This window comes from Colobus angolensis, unplaced genomic scaffold (assembly GCF_000951035.1).
Source record: "Colobus angolensis palliatus isolate OR3802 unplaced genomic scaffold, Cang.pa_1.0 Scaffold8, whole genome shotgun sequence".
Classification (NCBI taxonomy): Eukaryota; Metazoa; Chordata; class Mammalia; order Primates; family Cercopithecidae; genus Colobus; species Colobus angolensis.
The window spans coordinates 18012317-18035630 of NW_012121820.1; the positions used below are offsets into that span (position 1 = coordinate 18012317).

The 23314-nt window shown below is 44.8% G+C and overlaps 1 protein-coding gene across 2 annotated transcripts in view; it reads right to left on the reverse strand.

The window, feature by feature from the left end:
• PHF20 (PHD finger protein 20) overlaps positions 1-23314 on the reverse strand; it is a 203615-nt gene that overhangs the window by 10148 nt on the left and 170153 nt on the right. For both annotated transcript variants that reach the window (XM_011929128.1, XM_011929129.1), the window contains exons 14-17: positions 20931-21030; positions 17323-17518; positions 9382-9793; positions 7455-7638 (exon numbers count right to left, since the gene is read on the reverse strand). In XM_011929128.1, coding sequence (XP_011784518.1) covers positions 7455-7638; positions 9382-9793; positions 17323-17518; positions 20931-21030 — 892 coding nt within the window. The remainder of the gene's footprint in view (positions 1-7454; positions 7639-9381; positions 9794-17322; positions 17519-20930; positions 21031-23314) is intronic.

The following is a 23314-nucleotide window of genomic DNA, read 5'->3' on the forward strand; positions in this document are numbered from 1 at the left end:
GAGGCTGAGGCAGGAGAATGGCGTAAACCCGGGTGGCGGAGCTTGCAGTGAGCTGAGATCCGGCCACTGCACTCCAGCCTGGGCGACAGACCAAGACTCTGTCTCAAAAAAAAAAAAAATTATATACTTGGTTTGTCTTCTACTTTCCTTTCTCGCAAAAAAAAAACCAAACAAACAAACTAAAAGTCTTTTAGCACATGTACCACCCCTAGAATTTCCAGTAAACCAGTACCAGCCTGAAGATCACGTTCTCATCAAAAGCTGGAAAGAAGAAAAACTTGAGCCAGCCTGGGAAGGACCCTACCTTGTGCTGCTAACCACCAAGACTGCTGTTCGTACAGCAGAAAAAGGATGGACTCATCACACCCCAGTCAAGAAAGCGCCACCCCCTCCAGAGTCGTGCGCCATAGTCCCAGGAGAAAAACCTACCAAACTAAAGCTAAGAAAAATGTAACTCTTTCTAATCTATTCTATTACTCTTCCTTCTTTCCTCGTTCTATTGCTAACCATCTAGTTATTAATATAACCAAGTCAATTTCGCTTCAAACTATTGCGTTTAATGCTTGCCTTGTTATATACCCTGTGAGGACTTGCCAAGTCAAAGACAGCTTTCTACTTCAGAAAAGTACTTCTGTCCCTCCTGACTCTCTTCACACTAGGCATTAGTAAAGTAGGACCATTTAATCCAGGGAGATTTTGATAAAGACCCCAGTGCCAACCAGGAGTGTTGCCCCCCGATGTAGAGCTTTCATGCCATAGTTGGTCCAACGTTCTGTGGACCATAAAGAGCAAGGATGGACTGCCCCAACTGGTTTTTGTAATTTCCCTAAAACCATACATTCATTTTACTAGAGGATCACAGAAGTTAAAGACTTAAACTTTAGCAATTAAGACAGGATACCAAAATGCAAATGCCTGGTTAAAATGGATCAAATATTCCATCTGCACATTAAACAAAAGCAATTATTATGCTTGGGCACATGGCAGGCCAGAGGCCCAGACTGTCCCCCTTCCACTAAGGTGGTCCTCCAGTCGACCAGGCGTAGGCTGCATGATAGCTCTTTTCCAGGATTCTACAGCCTGGAGTAATAAGTCATGCCAAGCTCTCTCTGCTATATCCCAAAATCCCTGCGGGTCAGCCCCCGAGGGCCATCCAGCTTCCATCTCCCAACACTAAGTTCACTTCGTGTCTCTCACGACAGGGAGGAAAGTTAGCATTCCTTGGAGACCTGAAAGGATGCAGTGAGCTTAAGAATTTTCAAGAGTTTATCAATCAGTCAGCCCTTGTTCATCCCTGAGCAGATGTGTGGTGGTATTGTGGTGGACCTTTACTGGGCACTCTGCTGAATAACTAGAGTGGCTCTTGTGCTTTAGTCCAATTGGCTATCCCTTTCACCCTGGCATTTCATCAACCAGAAGGAAAAGTAATAATAAGACATCATAAAGTGAGAGAAGCCCCTTATGGGTCTTTCGACTCTCATGTCTATTTAGATGCAATTGGAATCCCACGAGGAATACCAGATCAATTTAAAGCTTGAAATCAAATAGCTGTAGGATTTGAGTCAATATTTTAGTAGGTGACAGTTAATAAAAATGTAGATTAGATAAACTACATCTATTACAACCAACAGCAACGAGCTTTTCATGAGTTAAAAGAAAAACTCATGTCAGCCCCAGCCCTGAGGATACCTGACCTGACAAAACTCTTTACACTCTATGTGTCAGAAAGAGAAAAAATGGCAGTTGGAGTTTTAACCCAGACTGTGGGGCCTGGCCAAGGCCAGTGGCCTATCCTCAAAACAACTAGACAAGGTTTCCAAAGGTTGGCTCCCAGGTCTAAGGGCCCTAGCAGTAAAGGCCCTGTTAGCACAAGAAGCAGATAAACTAACCCTTAGGCAAAACCTGAATATAGAGGCCCCCCCATGCTGTGGTAACTTTAACAAATACCAAAGGACATCATTGGTTACCAAATGCTAGGTAAACCAAGTGCCAAAGCTTGCTATATGAAAATCCCCACATAACCATTGAAGTTTGCAGCACCCTAAACCCCACCACCTTGCTCCCGGTATCAGAGAGCCCAGTTGAACGTAACTGTGTAGAGGTGTTGGACTCAGTTTATTCTAGCAGGCCCAGCCTCTGAGACCATCCTCGAACATGAGTAGACTGTGAGCGGTAGGTGCACGGGAGCAGCTTCGCCAACCCCTGCAAAGTGACTCTGAAGAAGACGACAAGCCCTGCTCCAGTCACACCCAGAAGCTGACTAGTCCACGCACGGCCAAAGCATGAGGAAACTCATTGCGGGACTCATTTTCCTTAAAATTTGGACTTGTACAGTAAGGACTTCAATTGACCTTCCTCAGACTGAGGGCTGTTCCCAGTATATACATCGAGTCACTGAGGTAGGACAAAGGTTGCTATGGTCCTATTATTTTATGGTTATTATAATGTACTGGAACTCTAAAAAGAACTTGTTTGTATAATGTTATTCTATACAAGGTACATAGCCCAGGAAATGACCAACCTGATGTGTGTTATGACCCATCTGAGCCTCCCATGACCACAGTTCTTAAAATAAGATTAAGGACTGAGGACTGGTGGGAGCTCATAAACGATATGAGTAAAGTGTTAGCCAGAAGTGTTAGAAAAAAAAGGGAGGGGGTGCCCAAACAAGTCACCTTAAAATTTGATGGCTGTGCTGTCATTAATAGTAATAAGTTAGGAATAAGGTGTGGTTCTCTTAATTAGAAAAGAGGCTATATGGCAGAAAATAAGTACATCTGTCATAAATTAGGACTGTGTGGAAATAAATGTAAATACTGGTCTTGTGTCATTTAGGCCACTTGGATAAAAGAAAAAAAAAAATGATGAAAAGGATCCAGTCCACCTTCAGAAAGGGAAAAAATGGCCCTTCCTGTACTAAGGGACAACGTAACCCCTTAGAGCTAGTAATAACCAATACCCTTGATCCTTGCTGGAAAAAGAGGAGTATGTGACCTTAGGAACTGATGGGGCCAGACTGGATCCTCGAGTAAATATCTTGGTTCGAGGAGAAGTTTACAAACGCTCTCCTGAGCCAGTGTTTCAAACTTTCTATGATGAACTAAATGTGCCAGTACCAGAAATTCCAGGAAAAACAAGAAATTTGTTTTTGCAATTAGCCAAGCATGCAGCACAGTCTCTCAATGTCACTTCATGTTATGTATGTGGAGGAACTGTAATAAGAGATCAATGGCCATGGGAAGCCCGAGAATTAGTACCTACACACCCAGATCCTGATGAATTCCCAGCTCAAAAGAATCACCCTGAATAGTTTCTGGGTCCTAAAAGCCTCAATTATTGGAGGACAATATTGCATAGCTAGAGAAAGAAAAGAATTCACTCACCCCGTAGGACGACTTAGTTGTCTTGAGACAGAAACTGCACAACGGTACCACAAAAACAGTCATAATTCCCAAAACTGCAAACCATGTGGACCCACCCAGAGTCCCACGGGGACTGGACAGTCCCCATTGGATTATATTGGATATGTGGCCATAGAGCTTATGCCAAATTACCTGACCAGTGGGCAGGTAGTTGTGTTATTGGCACTATTAAAAGATCTTTCTTCCTACTGCCCATAAAAACAGGCAAACTCCTGGGCTTCCCTGTCTATGCTTCCTGGGAAAAGAGAAGCATAGCTATAAGAAATTGGGGGGGAAAAAAAAAAGATAAATAGTCCCCTGAGAGAGAATCATACAATATTATAGGCCTGCTACTTAGGCACAAGATGGATCGTGGGGATACCAGACCCCCATTTACATGATCAACCAAATCATACAGTTACAAGCTGTCTTAAAAATAATCACTAATAAAACCACAGAGCCTTGACTATTCTGGCCTGGCAAGAAACTCGGATGAGAAATGCTATCTATCACAATAGATTAGCTCTCGACTACTTGCTAGCAGCTGAAGGAGGGATCTGTAGGAAATTTAACCTTACTAATTGCTGCCTACACATAGATAATCAAGGGCAAGTAGTTCAAGACATGGTTAGAGATATGACAAAACTGGCACATGTGCCCGTGGAAGTGTGGCATAGATTTGATTCTAGGGCCATGTTTAGAAAATGACTCCCAGCACTAGAAGGATTTAAAACCCTTATAATAAGAGTTATAATAGTAATAGGAACCTACGTACTGCTCCCTTGTTTGCTACCTGTACTTCTTCGAATGATAAAAAGTTTCATCGCTACCTTAGTTCACCATAATGCATAAGTGTGCTATATGACTTACTATCGATCTGTCTTGCAAGAAGACATGGGTAGGGAAAATAAAAGTGAGAACTCCCACTAATAAAATGAGTGAGAGTCTCAAAAGGGGGGAATAAGGGAGGAGACTACCCCTCACATCGTCTTATGCCCAATTTCTGCTTCCAAAGAAAGAAGAAGTAAAAACTAAAACGCAGAAATGAAATCCACAGGCAGACAGCCCGGCGCCGCACCCTGGGCCTGGTAGTTAAAGATCGACCCCGACCTAATTGGTTCTGTTATCTATAGATTACAGACATTGTATAGAAATGCACTGTGAAAAATCCCTATCCTATTTTGTTCTGATCTAATTACCAGTGCATGCAGCCCCCAGTCACGTACCCCCTGCTTCCTCAATCAGTCATGACCCTCTCACATGCACCCCCTTAGAGTTGTGAGCCCTTAAAAGGGACAGGAATTGCTCACTCGGGGAGCTCGGCTCTTGAGACAAAAGTCTTGCTGATGCCCCGGGCCAAATAAACCCCTTCCTTCTTTAACTCGGTGTCTGAGGAGTTTTGTCTGCCACTCGTCCTGCTACAAAATAAAGTACTGTTCACATAACTACATAAATAATTAAATAATGGCCAATTGTAAAACAATGGCATATATATATATATATACACACACACACACACACACATTATACATTTCATCTAATAGCTTACTAGGCTTTTTTAAAGAAATGGGGTCTTGCTCTGTCACCCACGCTGGAGTATGGTGACACGATCATAGCTCACTGTAACCTTGAACTCCTGGCCTCAAGTGATCCTCTTGCCTTGGCCTCCCAAAGCACTGGGATTACAAGAGTGAGCCACCACGCCAAGCCAGCTTTTAAATTTTTTAAAATTTTTTATTTTTTAGACTAAGTCTTGCTCTGTTGCCCAGTCTGGAGTGCAGTGATATGATCTCAGCTCACTGCAACCTCTGCCTCCTAGGTTCAAGTGATTCTCCTGCTTCAGCCTCCCGAGTAGCTAGGATTACAGTTGTGCACCACCACACCTGGCTAAGCAGGCCAGCTTTTTAAAAAAGGAATGTTACATCCAAATTCCTATTTAAAAACTTGGTTATGAAAGCTTAGTTTACCTTGGTGTTTAAATAAAGAGTTGATTCCCTAAAAAGGGATTCTGATTACTCTTAAATACTATGCAAAAGTCTGTTTACCTAAATAAAATCTTTAAGCTTTATCATTTATTTTAATGCTTTCTTAGTATCTCTCTCAGGGCCTAGAGTCTTAGAAATGTACAGAATATGTGACTCTGAGTCAACAAGACATACAAGAGGCCAAAGAAGGGCGTTCAGGCCTACCATCCTTGCCACACTGCCCATTCGGCACGTCCAGGGCTAGAGAGGCTGAACCTGGCTGAAGAGAGGATTAAGGAGGTAAGATGTGAGTAGACTTTAACTTCTCCCCTCAGGGAAGGTCCCTGTGGCAACAACCGAACATTCACCCTGTTTCCATGGTGATAATCCTATTTTTTCAGGGGCTCGGAGCCACTCCTACTGCTATTCTCTCAAGAGCTACACTTTTTTGTCTAGCGTTATATCCTCCTTCAGCTCTCTAATAATATGTTTTTCACAGACAGTGGCATCAGTTACAATTCCTTTTTTTAGTTTATTTTTTTAGAGACAGGGTCTGTGTTACACAGGCTGGAGTACAGTGGCATAATCAGCTCACTACAGCCTCCAACTCCTGGTCTCAAGCAGTCCTCCCACCTCAGCCTCCCAAGTAGCTGGGACTCCACCCCTACACTTGGCTAATTTTATTTTTTGTAGAGACTGTGATGCCCAGGCTGGCCTGAAGCAATCCTCCCACCTTGACCTCCCAAAGTACTGAGATTATAGGTGTGAGCCACCACACCCAGCCTAGGTCTTGCTGTCTCTCTCACTGTCCTCCAACAGGGCAACCCTTTTTCCAGTTGAGCCAGATCATCTACCCTGAGTCCTCTCCAGTAGGAAACACCATCACTCTCCTTAAAGCTCAACTTCAGTCTCAGCAGTTTTAGGAAGCCCTCCTGTTGGCACTCTACTCCCCTGGCATGGCATCAGCCACATGTGTCCTGGCCACACCTCATGGCCCTCACTTGTATAACAGATGGCATTTTCTTCTGAATTATTATTATTATTATTATTATTATTTTTTTTTTTTTTTTTGGAGACGGAGTCTAGCTCTGTCACCCAGGCTGGAGTGCAGTGGTGCGATCTCGGCTCACTGCAACCTCTGCCTCCCGGGTTTACGCCATTCTCCTGCCTCAGCCTCCCGAGTAGCTGGGACTACAGGCGCCCGCCATCTCGCCCGGCTAGTTTTTTGTATTTTTTAGTAGAGACAGGGTTTCACCGTGTAGCTCAGGATGGTCTCGATCTCCTGACCTCGTGATCCACCCGTCTCGGCCTCCCAAAGTGCTGGGATTACAGGCTTGAGCCACCGCGCCCAGCCCTTCTGAGTTATTTCATGTATGTTTTATATTCCCAGTTACAGTAAAAAATCATAGCTGGACTGTACCCAGAATCCTCAAACATTTCTTTCTTAACTCGGCTCCATTTTTAACATGAAAACAAATAATTAGGGAATATTTCAACAACCCAAACCGTCAGCTTCCTGGAGAGAGACTGAACTTGATCGTGTTCATCATCACAGGTTTGATCCTCCAGGCCTGTCCGTGACCACCAATATCTGGGAGGAATACCTGGGGCTACACAGATGACTCAGGCAAATTCTCAAATCTCTATTGGCTTACGAGCAGAAAGCTTCATTTTAGATTTTATCAAAGATCGAAATAAGAGGTTTTTCAGATTAAATCCTCAGATACCCTAAAACTCAAGTCAAAATTTTAATTTCTCACAGAACTTGTTTGTAAAGATTCGCTTAGATCACACATTTCCTGCAAGCAGGACTGCCAGTTGCCCTCTCTCTGCATACTCAACTTCACAGAAGGGGTCAGTCAGACAAGCGAGGCAGGACCCAACATCATGCAGGTCTTGCACCTGATAAATACTAAAAGTAAGGCCCGTCCATCCTGAGGGGAGAATGGAGGTGGGGAGAGGCTGAAAAGAAGAGAAGCAAAGAGTACAGTGGTCCCTGTAAACTCAGATTGGGGGGTTCAGAAAGCAGCTCTTCTGGGGGTGCTCAGAGTGCATGCCAATGCACAGGGGGCCAAGGAGGGAGCCCTACCATCCAGCTCCTTCTCAATGGAGTCCATCCTGTGCGTCACTTCATCCTGAAGAGATTCCACATGGGTCAGCAGGTTAAACTGCCACTGGTGCTGGGAGCTCAGCAGCCCCTCTCCGCCTCTGTCCAGCAGCTTCCGAGCAGGGGCTTCCTCTGGTAGGGCCTTTTTGGAGACATATTCCTTCACCTGGGGATGCAATGACATGGAAATTACTGAATGGAGATAGCCCCTGGCCCATTTTTCAACCAGCCAGCGTTTGCAGCCATCTGAAATACTAGCTGCAGTTTCAATACTCCAAATCCCTACCTCCCTTTCCTATTTCCTACTTTGGAACTGGGCAGAAGCTTGCCCACTGTACCAATTCCAATGACCTCAAGGTAGCACTCTAGCTCGGGGACCCACAGCTGCTTCCTACTGACTGGGCCAATGTCCTAGCCTATAGTAAGCCTCACAGAATGGCTTCCAGAGCCCTGAGAGCCGATTAGAGCAGGGCTAGTGCAGACGAGGGTTAGTACACGGGAGTCACACCAACGAGTTTCAAGTCTCAGCTCCATCTCCTGCTGAATGTGCGAGTCTGGATGGACTACTTCATGTCCCTGAGCCTCTGCTCCCTCGGTGGAAGGATGGGGGTAGTAAAACCTATTTGGAAGGTTCACAAGGATGATATAGGGTAAGGCACATAAAAGCAAGGTCAGCTTACCGTCAATGGAAGAGACTGTTAACCCTGGTTGCTTTGCTGCAGCCCAGTATTTCCTGACTTTGTTTTATGTGCCAGATACCTCTAGGAAACCTGCCTGATCCACAGGACCACAAACCTTCTCTAGGATTTGGTAACTCAACCTTTCATTCATCCATTTGAAATGAAATAGATTCTAGCCAATATTTATTTAGTACTTACTATGTGCAAAACAACGTGCTGAGGGATTTTCACAAATACGTTCCACAGTAACTGAGGGGGCTTCACTGGCCCCATTCTACAGGCAAGAAAACAGGTCTGGTCAGGAAGGTGAAGTAACCCGCTCAGAATCAGAGTAAGAGGCTGAGCCCAGAACTGAAACTGCGTCTGTCTCAAGACTGTGTCCTTACCACCTTGCCCAACACTGTTTAGACACAGTCAAGGGCACAATGATGAATGAGGTACAATCCCCTCCCTTGAGGGGCTTGTAATCTAGGATCCCCTTGGCACTATGCAGCAATGTATTTAACGCTGGTGACACCAACCTGCAGGAGAAAGTCTGGGAAGTAAGGATGATGAGGCAGAGGAACTCTCAAATCATACAAAGCCTCACTGACAACTGAGGACAGGGCACAATGAGCCTAGTGAGCAGTTAGAGATGAAAACTGCTAGGTTACTGGCAATGAGGTGACACAAGGGGGTTCTAGAAGACAGTGACTTGAATAACAAAAACACCAAAAGTGGCTCTTGGGAAAACTGATGAAACCAGCAATATTTTGACAAAGTGTACCATTTTTTACCACAGGGCTTCAAAGTTAAAAGACAAAATAAAGCTATCACGTAACTGGATTGAAAAAATTCTGCCTAACAAAACATTTGACTCATTGTTTGCTCATGCTAAGAATTAACATCTAGGTGCAATTATAATGCAAAATGCCTTAAAGAAAAGGTGAGTTTTCCTAACCCAATTCTCCTTGCTACTTCCCACCTCTCCCTTCCTCTGCACCCACGCCCCCATGACCCGACACTCTTGACTATGCCATTTTGTGGGTGCTTCCTGGAACCTAGGATCTTTGGCTTAAGTGGGCTCTCCTGACTTTGCACCCATTTTGGCAAACCAAAAAATATCTATGGTAAGCAAATTTAAATACAGTTTTATTAATAAATATCTTCCACAGAACATTCAAACCTAGGAGGAGAACTTACAAGCACTCACGCAATGAATGAAGAACAAGTACAAGCCAGCCACATACCTTTGGGGAGCTGTGTTTGGGGTCACTGTCCCCCTTGCTCCTGTCTTGGTCTAGAGGCCAGCCCAGGCGCGGGGAGAGGGAATCATCGCCGTTCTCGTGGAGGGGGTTGACCGCATCATCGAGGGCAGAGCCCCTCGTCTCCACCACCAGCTTCTGCTCCACGGCCGGGTAGTAGGCACGGGGCTTCTGGTAGCAGTGCTCACTGGTGATATAGGACTCCTCCACAGAACGCGGCAGGGGCAAGGTCAGGGGCCTGGGCTTCTCCACTGCCCCGTTCAAAGTTCTATAGCTTGGGGCTTCCTCCTTGCTCCTGGTGTCAGTGACAGGGATGTTTTTGAATTGAGATCTCCCCTCCCCTGAGTGCTGTTTCCAAGGCTGGCACCACAGTGGCAGATCAGGATGCTCCCGGCTTCTGTTGAGAAGACAAAGAGGGCATGGGTTTTGGAGTAACTGGACCATAGCAGGGGTTCCCAATTCCTAAATACTCTCCCAGTAGGGACAGCAGCTCCACCTAGGCCATCTGACCACACACTACCATTTGCTAAACAAGAAGGAATGTGAATCTGTGGTCTCCTAGGAGACCACTCCTTCGTGAGCTCCCACTGTGGTCACACGCAGTGAGTGGGACTGGACTCTCACTCAAGACCTGAATGGATTTCAACTCTGGGACAACTCACTCAACCAGCCTCATTCCTACTTCCTCCTCTGTGAAACTGGGCTAATTATCTGTCTGATCTGTCTGCTATTGTAAACCAAAAATAAAATTCTAAGCCCCTCAACCAACTTGAATGGACCCCTCTTAGCCAAGAGCATTCCAACATTAACCTGAAAAACTAGTTCAGGCCACGATGGGAAGGGAGTCAGACAAGCCTCCTACCTTTGGAATTCATGCACAACTGACCAGCATTAACATTAAAACAGAAACCCTAAGACTGACAAAACAGACTGTTTGTAGCAATAAGATACCAACATAACAGATAGCAGGTACTGCAATAAATCAAAGTATTTTACCCCAAAATATATTTCTTTGACATATTTTGAACTAGCCCTGCAAAGCTGTCTCTTGTGGGGAAATCTACATTCTATAGAGAATCCCCTTTCCTTTCCAGGTCTTTTCTTGTTCCAGAAGAAAACTAAGTAAGAGTCTGGCACCTTTTTAGGTCTGATAAGAAACATTTACGATCTATTCTCTCTGAAGCCTGCTACCTGGAAGCTTCATCTACATAGTAAGAATTCTGGTCTCCACGACCCCTTATTTTAACCCAGACACTCCTTTCTTCCTTCCTTTCTTTCTTTTCTTTCTTTCCTTCCTTCCTTTCTTTTCTTCCTCTTTCTTTCTTTCCTTCCTTCCTTTTCTCTTTCTTCCTTTTGTCTTCCTTCCTTTCCTTCCTTTTGTCTTCTTTCTTTCCCTTTCTTTTCTCTTCCTTCCTTCCCTTCCTTTTCCTTTCTTCCCTTCCTTTTCTCTTCCTCCCTTCCCTTCCTTTTCTCTTCCTCCTTTCCTTCCTTTTCTCTTTCTCCCTTCCCTCCCCTTCCTTCACTTTCTCTCTCTTCCTTCCTTTTCTTTCTTTCTCTTTTTTTCTTTCTTTCTTTCTTCTTTTTCCTTCCTTCCTTCCTTTTCTCTCTCTCTTTCTTTCTTCTTCTTTTTTTATTTTTTATTTTTGACAGAGTTTCGCTCTTGTTGCCCAGGCTGGAGTGCAATGGTGCAATCTCAGCTCACTGCAACCTCTGCCTCCAGGTTCAAGCAATTCTCCTGCCTCAGCCTCCCAAGTAGCTGGGACTACAGGCATGCGCCACCATGCCCAACTAATTTTGTATTTTTAGTAGAGATGTGGTTTCTCCATGTTGGTCTCGAACTCCCGACCTCAGGTGATCCATCCACCTCAGTCTCCCAAAGTTCTGGGAGCCTAAAGGCATGAGCCACTGCACCTGACGACAGGCCTTTAGATAATAACTTAACTCTTTCAATCAATTGCCAATCAGAAAATCTTTGAATCTACCTATGACCTGGAAGCCCACCCACCCCTCAAGTTGTCCTGCCTTTCTGGACCCAACCAATGTACTTCTTATATGTATTGATGTCTTATGTCTCCCTAAAATGTATGTAGCCTGTATGTAGCCTGACCACCTTGGGCTCATGTTCTCAGGACCTCCTGAGGCTGTCTCACAAGTCAAAGTCCTCATATTTGGCTCAGAATAAATCTCTTTAAGTATTTCACAGAATTTGACTCTTTTTGCCAACACCATCAACCACTGAGTTTCATAACAATTAAGTGAATTAATGGTGGCCTAAAGTGCTCTTCAAATGTGACTTACTAAAAATAAGCTTAACTTATTAATAAACAGTCACAATGATCCCAACATGTAATGGCATTCAATTACAAAAATACAATGATTACCCAGAGGTTAAAAAAATAAAATCAACTGTCATTTATGTATAGGCCATTAATGATAAAGCTTCTAAAAATTATTCTGAAACTTTGTTTTCACCATTCCAAAGAAAAAAGTTTGTTATTGAAGAAAAGAACAGAGATTCTTACCCTTTTTAGGGCCACAGACTCCTGTGAGCATCTACTGAAAGCTGTGCCTCCATGTATGTGCACATAAAATGTTGTGGATGCCTTCCTGTACCTTCCTGTGAAAGTGGAAGTGGCCATATACATGAAGGCACAGAGTGATGTTACAGAACTAAAATTCTGCTCCCAAGGGCCTGCAACTATCCCGTCTCAGCTCTCCCACTCCAGCAATCCCATACCACTGCTAGCCACTGAGGAAGAGGGGGAAACAATTGGCATCAATTGTTTAGGACACCTCCAGACAGGTTATCAGCCTGTCCCAGGAACCTACTCAGGACCCAGACATACCACTGAAATCACAATTGCTCAGGGGAAATGGGAGTCATGGTTAACTTTCAGGTCCACTACCTGTTAACATGGAACACACAAGCCAGAGTACAGACCTGCTCTTTATTAAAAAATCCATTAAAGTCTTTGCTTTCTCCCACCTACAATTTTCATCGTTCCAGCTGAGATCTGAAGGTGCTACTCCTCACAAGCATGACCCTGCCGTTTCCTTGCAAGCCCTGTCAATCATGAAGAAGGTAAGCACAGCCATCCAGGCCATGTTCTTTATGGTGACAGATGCTCTGAAGTTAGTCCCAGTTTTATTGTTTGTCTTTGAAAATAAATTCCCCGGGTCACTGGGGAACAATATTTCTGAGAACAAAAACCCAGAGCCCATGACAACGGAGACCATCCATGAATACAGAGACACTGGGGCCACCTTCCCCTTTCCCAGGATCTTTTCTCCATTCATAATAAGTACCAAGATCTTCCTATGCCCTCTTCTGAATTGCTATAAGACAGATTTAATTCTACTACAAACAAAGTCATTTCTATAAAGATGGAGGATCTAGATAAGGATTCAGAAGGGACAAGGGGCTGGGCGCAGTGGCTCACACCTGTAATCCCAGCGCTTTAGGAGGCCGAGGCAGGCAAAGCACTTGAGCCCAGGAGTTCGAGACCAGCCTGGGCAACATGGCAAAACCCAGTCTCTACTAAAAATATGAAAACTAGCCAGGCGCGGTGGTACATGCCTATAATCCCAGCTACTGGAGAGGCTGAGGCGTAAGAATCATTTGAACTAGGGAGGCAGAAGTTTCAGTGAGCCGAGATCGTACCACTGCACTCTAGCCTAGGTGACAGAGTGAGATCCTTGTCTCAAAAACAAAAAAAGAAGGGGCAAGCCTCCAGAATATGGGCCAAGGCCAGGAACACTGACATTTCAGTAAGGAAAAAAGAGAACAGCATCTGACAGAACCCTCAAATGAAAAGAAATGCAGGCGCCTGTAGGCCCAGCTACTCAGGAAGCTGAGGTGGGAGGATAACAATTATTATTTTTAAAAAGTTCAGCCCTATTAAGACTGTCGAAAAGAAAATAATAAAAATAAAAGAAATATGAGCCAGACACAGTGGCTCACACCTATAACTCCAGCACGTTGGGAGGGCAAGGCAGGTAGATCACTTGACCAGCCTTGGCAACACAGCAAGACCCCATCTCTAAAAAAAAAAAAAAAAAAAACAAAATTTTTTTTTTTAAAGAAATATAGCAGCCGGGCGCGGTGGCTCAAGCCTGTAATCCCAGCACTTTGGGAGGCTGAGACGGGCGGATCACGAGGTCAGGAGATCGAGACCATCCTGGCTAACACGGTGAAACCCCGTCTCTACTAAAAACTACAAAAAACTAGCCGGGCGAGGTGGCGGCGCCTGTAGTCCCAGCTACCTGGGGAGGCTGAGGCAGGAGAATGGCGTGAACCTGGGAGGCGGAGCTTGCAGTGAGCTGGATCCGGCCACAGCACTCCAGCCTGGGTGACAGAGCGAGACTCTGTCTCAAAAAAAAAAAAAACAAATATAGCAAAGTTTACAATCAGGAGTAGCCCAAGGTTTCCCAGGCACTCACGTGGACCACCATCCACCTACTTCATTTAATTGCTGCCATCTCATTAAAAACAAACTCATTTGGTTTATATGGGGTTAAGTTTTCCTATTTTATGAAATGTGAGGAAATAGCTAGTCTCTGACATCCTATCTACAGCTGTCATTTGATTCAGTTCACCTCAACAGATTCTGTCACAGCAACTGCTAATTGCCCCAGCATCCAACCTCTCCTTCTCCTTTTATCCCCACCCCCACTCCTACTCCTAAGTATAAGCAGGGCCTGTGGCCACCTGCCTAGCCTGCCCTGCCATTAGGCCTGTCCAAGAAACTATTTGCCCTCCCTCTTCTTTTTCTCTTTTCCCCCTCCTGGGGACTGGGGCAGGCTGAGGTGCAGGTGAAACTGCTTCAACCATGCAAATGGGGGTAATCCCAAGAGAATGCCAGAACAATAAGACAAAAGGAACCTAAGATAAGGGGAACCCTAAGAGAATGCTGGAGCCATAAGACAGAAGGAAACAAAGTTCCCAACCCCACAGATGGAATCCTGGAGAAAGGCCACATACCTAACCGAGATCCCTGCCTAGCCTTGAACCATTCATTTATATGAGAAAGAAACTTGTTTCATTTGAGCCTCTATTTGGGGGGCCCTTGTTATAGCAGCTCAGCTTTTACCCAAACCAACACAGACCCTTGTTCAACATTCCCTCCTCAACCACCTTTGTCACACAGATCTTGAAGCCAGGCCTCTGTGTGCCAGAGAGCACAAGAGGAAGCAGATTCCCATCTCGCCATCTCAGGGCCCTGATGCTCCACTCTGCCTGACACCAGGCCTCCTCTAGGACTAACCAGCACAAAGGAAATCCTATCCAGGAGCGGCCTATCAAGTCTTAACTCACTCATGGCACTAGTCTGTCACTGTTTACAACTTAAATAAAAGCAGTCCCTGACACAGACTATACTAAAACCAAAAGAAAGCTCACAAACTCATGCAGTATCACATAGAGAGACAGTTAGAAAAGTACCTGACAGAGCCTGGATTCGGATTCTAGTCCAGGCTCCACCCTTGGAAACCATGGAAGAGGCACTACCCCACTCAAGGCCCTGTTGCTGTATGGAGTAAAGTAGGGTAGGTTATAAAAGCCAAGAGACCGGCCGGATGTAGTGGCTCATGCCTGTAATCCCAACACTTTGGGAGGCCGAGGTGGGCGGATCACTTGAGGCCAGGAGTTCAGGACCAGCCTGGCCAACATGGTGAAACCCTGTCTCTACTAAAAATACAAAAATTAGCCAGGCGTGGTGGCATGTGCCTGTAATCCCAGCTACTCGGGAGTTTGAGGCAGAAGAATCGCTTGAAACCAGGAGGTGGAGGTAGCAGTGAGCCAAGATCATGCCACTGCATTCCAACCTGGGTGACTAAGTGAGACTCTGTCTCAACAACAACAACAAAAAGCCAACAGACCCCAATAAAAGTCACATGTGTTTATCACAGCTTACATGAAATTGGGTCATCTGACATATAGAATGCAACCACAGGAGGAAATTCACACTAAATTTCATTCTCTGGCCACTAAAAGCCAAAACGCCAGCTCCAAAGGTTTAAAGCTTTTCTGTATCAGCAAACCACCAAGAGACATTTTTACTGAGCAACCATTGTGCTAGAGAACAGGCCTGCCAACAATATCTGTTCTAGCAGCTTTTTCAATTTTACCTTCTTTACCAATCAAGAACGTTTAGAATGAGCTGAGGCAAGCCTGGGCACGGTAGCTCATGCCTGTAATCCCAGCACTTAGAGAGGCCAAGATGGACGGATCACTTGAGGTCACCTGGCCAACATGGTGAAACCCCGTCTCTACTTAAAATACAAAAATTAGCCGGGTATGGTGGCGGGCACTTGTAATCTCAGCTACCCAGGAGGCTGAGGTGGGAGAATCGCTTGAACCCAGGAGGTGGAGGTTGCAGTGAGCCAAGATCACGCCACTGCACTCCAGCCTGGGTGACAGAGCAAGGCTCTGTCTCAGAAAAAAAAAAAAAAGTATGAGCTGAGTTGCTTGAGCCCAGGAGTTTGAGTCTGCAGATGATCGCACCTGTGAATAGCCACTGCACTCCAGTCTGGGAAATAAAGCAAGACCCCATGTCATTAAAAAAAGAAAAAGAATATTTAGCATGAAAGGGATAAACAAAATATGGCATACACATAAAATGAATTATTACTCAGGAGGAAATTCTTACATATGCTATAACATGGAAGAACTTTGAGGACACTATTCTAAGTGAAATAAGCTAGTCACAAAAAGACAAACACTATATGACTCCACTTACATGAGGTCTCTAGAGAAGTCAAATTCAGAGAGGCAGAACGTAGGATAGTGGTTGCCAGGGGCTTTGGGGAAAGGGAAATGGACAGCTGTTGCTAAAGGGTATTGAACTTCAATTTCACAAGGGTTTTAGAGACTGGTTGTAAAGCAACGTGAATGACAACTGTGCTGAACTGTACACTTCAAAATGGTTAACATGGGGCTGGGTGCAGTGGCTCACACCTGGAATCCCAGAACTTTGGGATACCAAGGTGGGCGGATCACCTGAGGTCAGGAGTTCAAGACCAACCTGGCCAACATGGTGAAACCCTGTCTCTACTAAAAATACAAAAATTAGCCGGGTGTGGTGGTATGCACCTGTAGTTCCAGTTACTCAGGAGGCTGAGGCAGGAGAATCACTTGAATCTGGGAGGCAGAAGTTGCAGTGAGCCGAGATCGCACCACTGCACTCCAGCCTGGGCAACAGAGCAAGACAGTGTCTCAAAAAATAATAATAATGATAATAATAATAAAAGGTTAAGATGGTAAATTTTATATTATGTATATCTTGCAGCAATTAAAAACAAATAACTCGGCCAGGTGCAGTGGCTCATGCCTGTAATCCCAGCACTTTGGGAGCCCGAGGTGGGTGGATCACTTGAGGTCAGGAGTTCCAAGACCAGCCTGGCCAACATGGTAAAACCCCATCTCTACAGAAAATACAAAAAACAAGCCAGGCGTGGTGGCAGGTGCCTGTAGTCTCAACTACTCAGGAGGCTGAAGTGGGAGAATCGCTTGAACCCAGGAGGTGGAGGCTGCGGTGAGCTGAGATCTTGCCACTGCACTCCAGCCTGGGTGACAGAGCGAGATTCCATTTAAAAAAACAAAAACAAAAACTCAGAACTGTACACCAAAACAAAAAACAAATCAAAATACACACACCATGTCTTGATTCTGGTGGTGGCTTCATGGCTGCATACAATGTCAAAATTCAATGAACTCTTAAAATGGATGAACTTAATTATATGTAAGATATTACTCAATAAAGTTTTTTTTTTAAGAATGTTTATCGCATAATTGGTAATTTTTAGTAAATGTCTCAAAGTCAGTTTTATGATTTGATTGCTTTGGTAGCTTTCCAGTTTCTCAGATTGACCCAGCCCCCAGACCATGCCAAACCATACTGCTCCCAATACTGTGGGTGCCACACTTACTGCAAGATGCTCATCTTGAGCTGCAGGCCATGCAGAACCTCAATCACTCTCTGCACATCACCAAGAAGCTGGTGGGTGGCCACGATCTTCTTGGCATTCTGATGGGAGTAGTTCTCTTCTAGAAATGCCAGGCCATGCATATGTCCCCTGCTCAGCCACTCCTTGTCATACCAGTACTTGAAGCCAGGCCTCTGACCTACAGTAGTGACAACAAGAGGGTTAAAACATGGCCTGAAGGAAACCCAGGCCGTTTCATCACTATCATACAATTATCGTACAAACTACTGGTAGAATAGATTAGTATATTCATTTTGTTCATTGATTCATCCAGTGTACCTTTTCTTGGCACCTATAATATGCTGGGCTCTCTATTAGGTAGTGGGGACAAGGTAGTGAATAAGGCATGTACTTCCTGATTTCCTGGAACTGGCCAGAGGTGAGCTGGGCACCTGGATTATCTCTAAATTTAAATCATAATATTCTCTCCCCTACTTAAAACCTTCCATTGCCTCCTGCTGCTCAAAGGAGAATACCCAAAGCCCTAACTCTCTAACTCTGGCTTACTGAGGCCCACAGGACCCAATTCCTTCCTGCCTTCCCCTCTATACCCTTACAATGGCCTCATTTCAGTTTCTGAAACACATCAAACTCTTTGCAGCCTCAAGACCTTCACTTGCGCATCCCTTCTGTCTGCAGCACTATTCCCCAAGCCTTTGCAGGGTTGGCTCCTTACCACCTCCTCAGGAAGGCTTTTATTTTTTTTCCTTTTTTGTTGACAGGGTCTCACTCTGTTGTCCAGGTTACAGTTAGTTTAGTTAGGCATGATCATGGCTCACTGCATCTTCAACCTCCCTGGGCTCAGGTTCCCACCTCAGCCTCCCAAGTATTTGGGAATATAGGTGTGCACCACCATGCCTGGCTAATTTTTCTTTCTCTCTTTCTCTCTCTCTCTTTTTTTCTTGATGGGGTGTTGCCATGTTGCCCAGGAGTGCGGCCTTCTGCTACTTCTCAAAATTGAGAGCATCCTCAGTGCCTCATAGTCATCTTATCAATTTTCCCGTCATGGCATTCATCACTACCTTACATAGTCTTGTTTACTTAACTTGCTCTAACTTCTGTTTCTGGCTCCCAACCCGGCTAAGAGCCAAAAGAGTAGGAATGATCTTGTTCATGGTTGTATCCCCAGTGCCTGGCAAAAGGCATCTTGAATGGACTTATCAAATCAATGGAAAGATGCCTCGAGGCCCCCTGCAAATGTACCATCTACCACCTAACTCAACAGATGATCAGGCCCCTTCCCTTCTCTGCACCTGTTACCCATGCATTAGAACAACATAGGACCTGGATGGCTTTAGCCATCCTATTTGTCACAGGACTCCTTAGGAAGGACTGAAAACATAAGCACATGTGACTTATCAACATGACCTGCTCCAAAGTCCCAGGGAAAAGCTTTCAACCAGACTGTTGTAAACTGTCAATATCTATAAAAACCTGAAAAACCCAGGTGATTCCTATTAAGGTCTTTGAGCTACTTCTGGCTTTACTAATATACATGGTAGGGATACACCTTGATTCTGTTAAAAACATTTTTAAGTAGCCTTTAAAAATTGAATCTGTTAAACTTTTGGTCCAACCCACTGCAGAGTCAGTCTATACATGTAGACCCTGTGGCAGACATGCTGTGCTCAGTTCAAGGAAGAGTCTGTTCACAGTCTTGGCGATTAAAGTCATAGAAGTTCAGTGAGTGCACAGGATTTGATGAAGAGGGTGTGTGTGACATCTAAAGAAGGAAAAGTAGAGAAAGACACAGTAGGGAAAAAAAGATTTTTAAAAGGTATGCTAAGGAGCCTTCAGGATTATATGGGGGAAGCTCAGAGGCAGCTGCTGCAGGCGGTGCCTAGAGCAGCAGGATTCAGAGCTGCACTACCTGTTTTACAAGACAAAGATATGAGACAACTGGTTCTCATTGCCTGTCTGGCATTGGCTGGTGGTGTGATCTTGGGCCAGTCATGTCCCTTCTGGATTTGTGTTTGTTCACCTGTCAAATCTTCTGACTACATTCTTTCCTTCGGATAAAGGGACAAGTGGAGGCAGATGCTTCTAGGTCTATGGACTCATTTAGTACAAGGAGACAGTGTCACAACAGAGGCCTTCAGGCCCAGAGGGGACCTGCTTGCTGTTAAATGAACTAGTGGCCAGTCCCTCCCTAGACAACCAACAAAATCAAGAGACCTGGCTCTGCAAACCAGTTCTAATTCCAATTTGCTTTATGAGGAAAATCAACTGTATCCTCAAGGATCAATTTCTTCCTCATAAGCAAAACTGGGTGTAGGAGAACCAGGCCCACCTCACTGGACAGAAAGGAGTAACGGAAGCAGAGGCTCTCAAGCATTATCTAGCTCTAAAGGAATCAGGGGACTAGAGCTGAGGGAGAACCTTACAGGTGGTAATGGGAGACAATGTCACCATCCCATGGAAACTAAGACAATGAACTGCGTATTGACAATCCATTCCTTCTAGAAAGGAGCAACCAAGAGCCACAGGTGACCCCTATAGCCATGGAACTAACTGATCCTGCTAAGGAATTAAGTTACTGCTCAGGGTGGCAACAGGCTCTACCCAACCATGCCTTCCTCCTTCCCCTCAAGGGCATTTCTCCCTTCAAGACAGCAGTGATGTGATGAAGGGCAGATGTTGCCACAGGGGGCAGAGGCAGGTTTCTAACCCTCCAACAACCCCCAAAAGCCAAAGACAGAGCCCACATGCCCATCCTCATGAGTCCTCAAGAAAAGTTAAAGGTGCCACTTCAGCAGCACATACACTGAAACAGGAACAATAAAGAGAAGATTAGCATGGCCCCTACACAAGGATGACACTCAAACTTGGGAAGTTTCTACATTTTTTTACAGAGCTTCAATCACACAGGATGAAAGTTCTAGAGATCTGCTGTACAACATTGTACTTATAGTTATTAACAACAATACTGTATTGTACACTTAAAAATTTGTTGAAGGTAGATCTCATTTTTTTTTTTTTTTTTTTTTGAGACAAAGTTTCACTCTTGTCGCCCAGGCTGGAGTGCAATGGCACAATTTCGGCTCACTGCAACCTCCACCTCCTGGGTTCAAGCAATTCTCCTGCCTCAGCCTCCCAAGTAGCTGGGATTACAGGCACCTGTCACCATGCCCAGCTAACTTTTGTATTTTTAGTAGAGACGGAGTTTTACCACATTGGCCAGGCTGGTCTCAAACTCCTGATCTCAGTTGATCCACAAACCTTAGCCTCCCAAAGTGCAGGGATTACAGGCGTGAGCCACTGCACCCAGCCTCATGCATTTTTTCAAAACCATAATTAAAGAAAAGGAATAGTTCTAGCTCAAGGCCAGGCCTTCCACTAGGTGGGCCCCTTCACACATGTGCTCTTATTGCTACGTTCAGGACAGCTGGCCACCAGGCGGGACAGCAACAGAGGTGAGGAGGAGTTGGAGTCTAGCCGATGCTGAAGAAATGAGTCTCAAGACCACAGACATTTAAAATGTGTCATACACAGCCAGCTGTGCCAAGGAAAAGGCTACATACTGTTATATCCCTGACTCCAGAAATCTCTACCTGGAGGGTCTTGGCAAACATAACAGATGTATTTCTCGGGCACATTTTCTTCCAGTAATCCCATGCAGACCCCATGCTGCCAGCACTGGCACTCTTCACACTGTTAGAATTAAAGAAGCAACAAAAATTAAACTCAGAAGGTGTTCTCCATCCAAAAGTAAGACCCACCTGCTGAGGGGAGGGGCGTGGGAGGATAGAAGGAGAGGGGAGGAAGGAGCACTCCCTCCTGACTAACGTGGAACTGAGCTGCTGCCACACATCTGGAACTGCACTGTCCAATATGGTAGCCACTAGCCACATGTGGCTCTACATTGAAATTAATATGGTAAGCTAAAAATTCAGTTCCTCAGTCCCATGAGTGACATCTTAAAGCTGAGTTGGAATTATGGCCCAGACACTCATTAGCTGTGTGACTTTGCATAGGTCAGTTCTCCTGAGCTTTATTTTCTCCATCTGCAAAATAGGATACATAATTCCTACCCTCCTCCTGGGGCTGTTTGTGAAGATTCAATGGGTCATTTATAAACGCTCCTATTATAGAGCCCAGCACACAGGTTTATGTAATAAGCTACTATTAATACTATTAACCACTAATGAGCAAGTCAATTCCCCAAGACCCCTGCTGGGATAATCATGAGTTGGTACTTTGCATTTATTCTCTCTTAACCTTACCAAAGATCACACAGCTATTGAAAGGCAAAGGTGGATGAGAACATAAACCTAGCTTGTTGCTAAGCCAATTCTTTCAACCTAAGGCTCCACTTCCTTCCTTGAGTATTGAGGGGATGGGGGAGAGGGCCAGAAGGCAGAGAGGGAAAGGAAGGAGTTAACAATGAGGGTGGCACTGGGAGACATATGGACAGCCTGAGGATAGTAGGTCTGAGAGCTAAGGGTCCAGAGGAGGGAATGAAAAGGAAAGGCGAACTCCTGAGGAGATACCAGGGCACTTCAAGCAATTCCAAACCAGGACCCTAAACCTTTAACTACCCAACCAAACAAATTAGCCCTAGAAGGTGGACACTGAGCTTCCTGACATGACCTTGATGGTGGCCCACCAGCCTGACCACAAGGAACTAGAAATCCAGAGCTCAAGATGGTCCTCAACCACTGGCAGTCACATAGGTCCCAGCATCAAGAGGGCTTCCCTGAGCAGATGTAAGGTCTCTAGGAAGTTAATCACATCAGAATCAACGTGGGCAGAGCATGAAGACAGGCTTTAGATATCTGTTTTAGATTCTTCAATTTACAGATGAGGAAACTAAGGCTCAGAGAAGAAATGTGAAGTGACAAAAAGGCGGTCAGTAGCAGAAAACAAACTAACAATTAAAAATGAAAGTCTATCTCACCAATGATTTTGTGTTTTGAAAACCAGGATTCACCAAAAATGAATCAAATACAGTTCAGTTTCAAAATGATAACTTTTTTTTTTTTTTTGAGATGGAGTCTCCCTCTGTCACCCAAGCTGGAGTGCAGTGGGACAATCTTGGCTCACTGCAACCTCTGCCTCCCGGGTTCAAGCCATTTTCCTGCCTCAGCCTCCTGAGTGGCTAGGACTATAGATGCATGCCACCATGCCAGGCTAATTTTTTGTATTTTTAGTAGACATGGGGTTTTACTGTGTTACCCAGGATGTTCTCGATCTCACCTCATGATCCGCCTGCCTCAGCCTCCCAAATTGCTGGGATTATAGGCGTGAGCCACCACACCTGGCCAATGATAACTTTTTTCATGTGCATGTAACTAAAACACATTATTCCTTTAAATTAAGAAATGAATGAGAATAATAAACAAACTAAAAGATAAAATACCTAAGAATAACCATAAGCATGTAAGCCCTCTCTAAAAAACAAAAACGTAAATTACTACTTGAAGAACACAGAGACATAAGTCAATGGTACAGTGCACCCTGTTCCTGGACAGCAAGAGTTAACATATGGATATCAATTATCCTTGGGTTAATTTATAAAAAGAATGTAGTCCTGGCCAGGCGCAGTGGCTCATGCCTGTAATCCCAGCACTTTGGGAGGCCGAGGCAGGTGGATCACTTGAGGTCAGAAGTTCAAGACCAGCCTGGCCAACATTTTTGAAACCCCGTCTCCACTAAAAATACAAAAATTAGGGAGGCATGGTGGCAGGCGCCTATAATCCCAGCTACTTGGGAGGCTGAGGCAGGTTCAGAATCTCTTGAACCTGGGAGGCAGAGGTTGCAGTGAGCCGAGATCACGCTACTACACTCCAGCCTGGGCGACAGAGCGAGGCTTCATCTCAAAAAAAAAAAAAAAAAGTCTCAATAAAATAATAAATTAATAGTTTTGGAACTTGAAAAAAGAGCAATAAGGAGACACTAGCCATACCAGATATTTTAAAAATATTATAAAGGTACA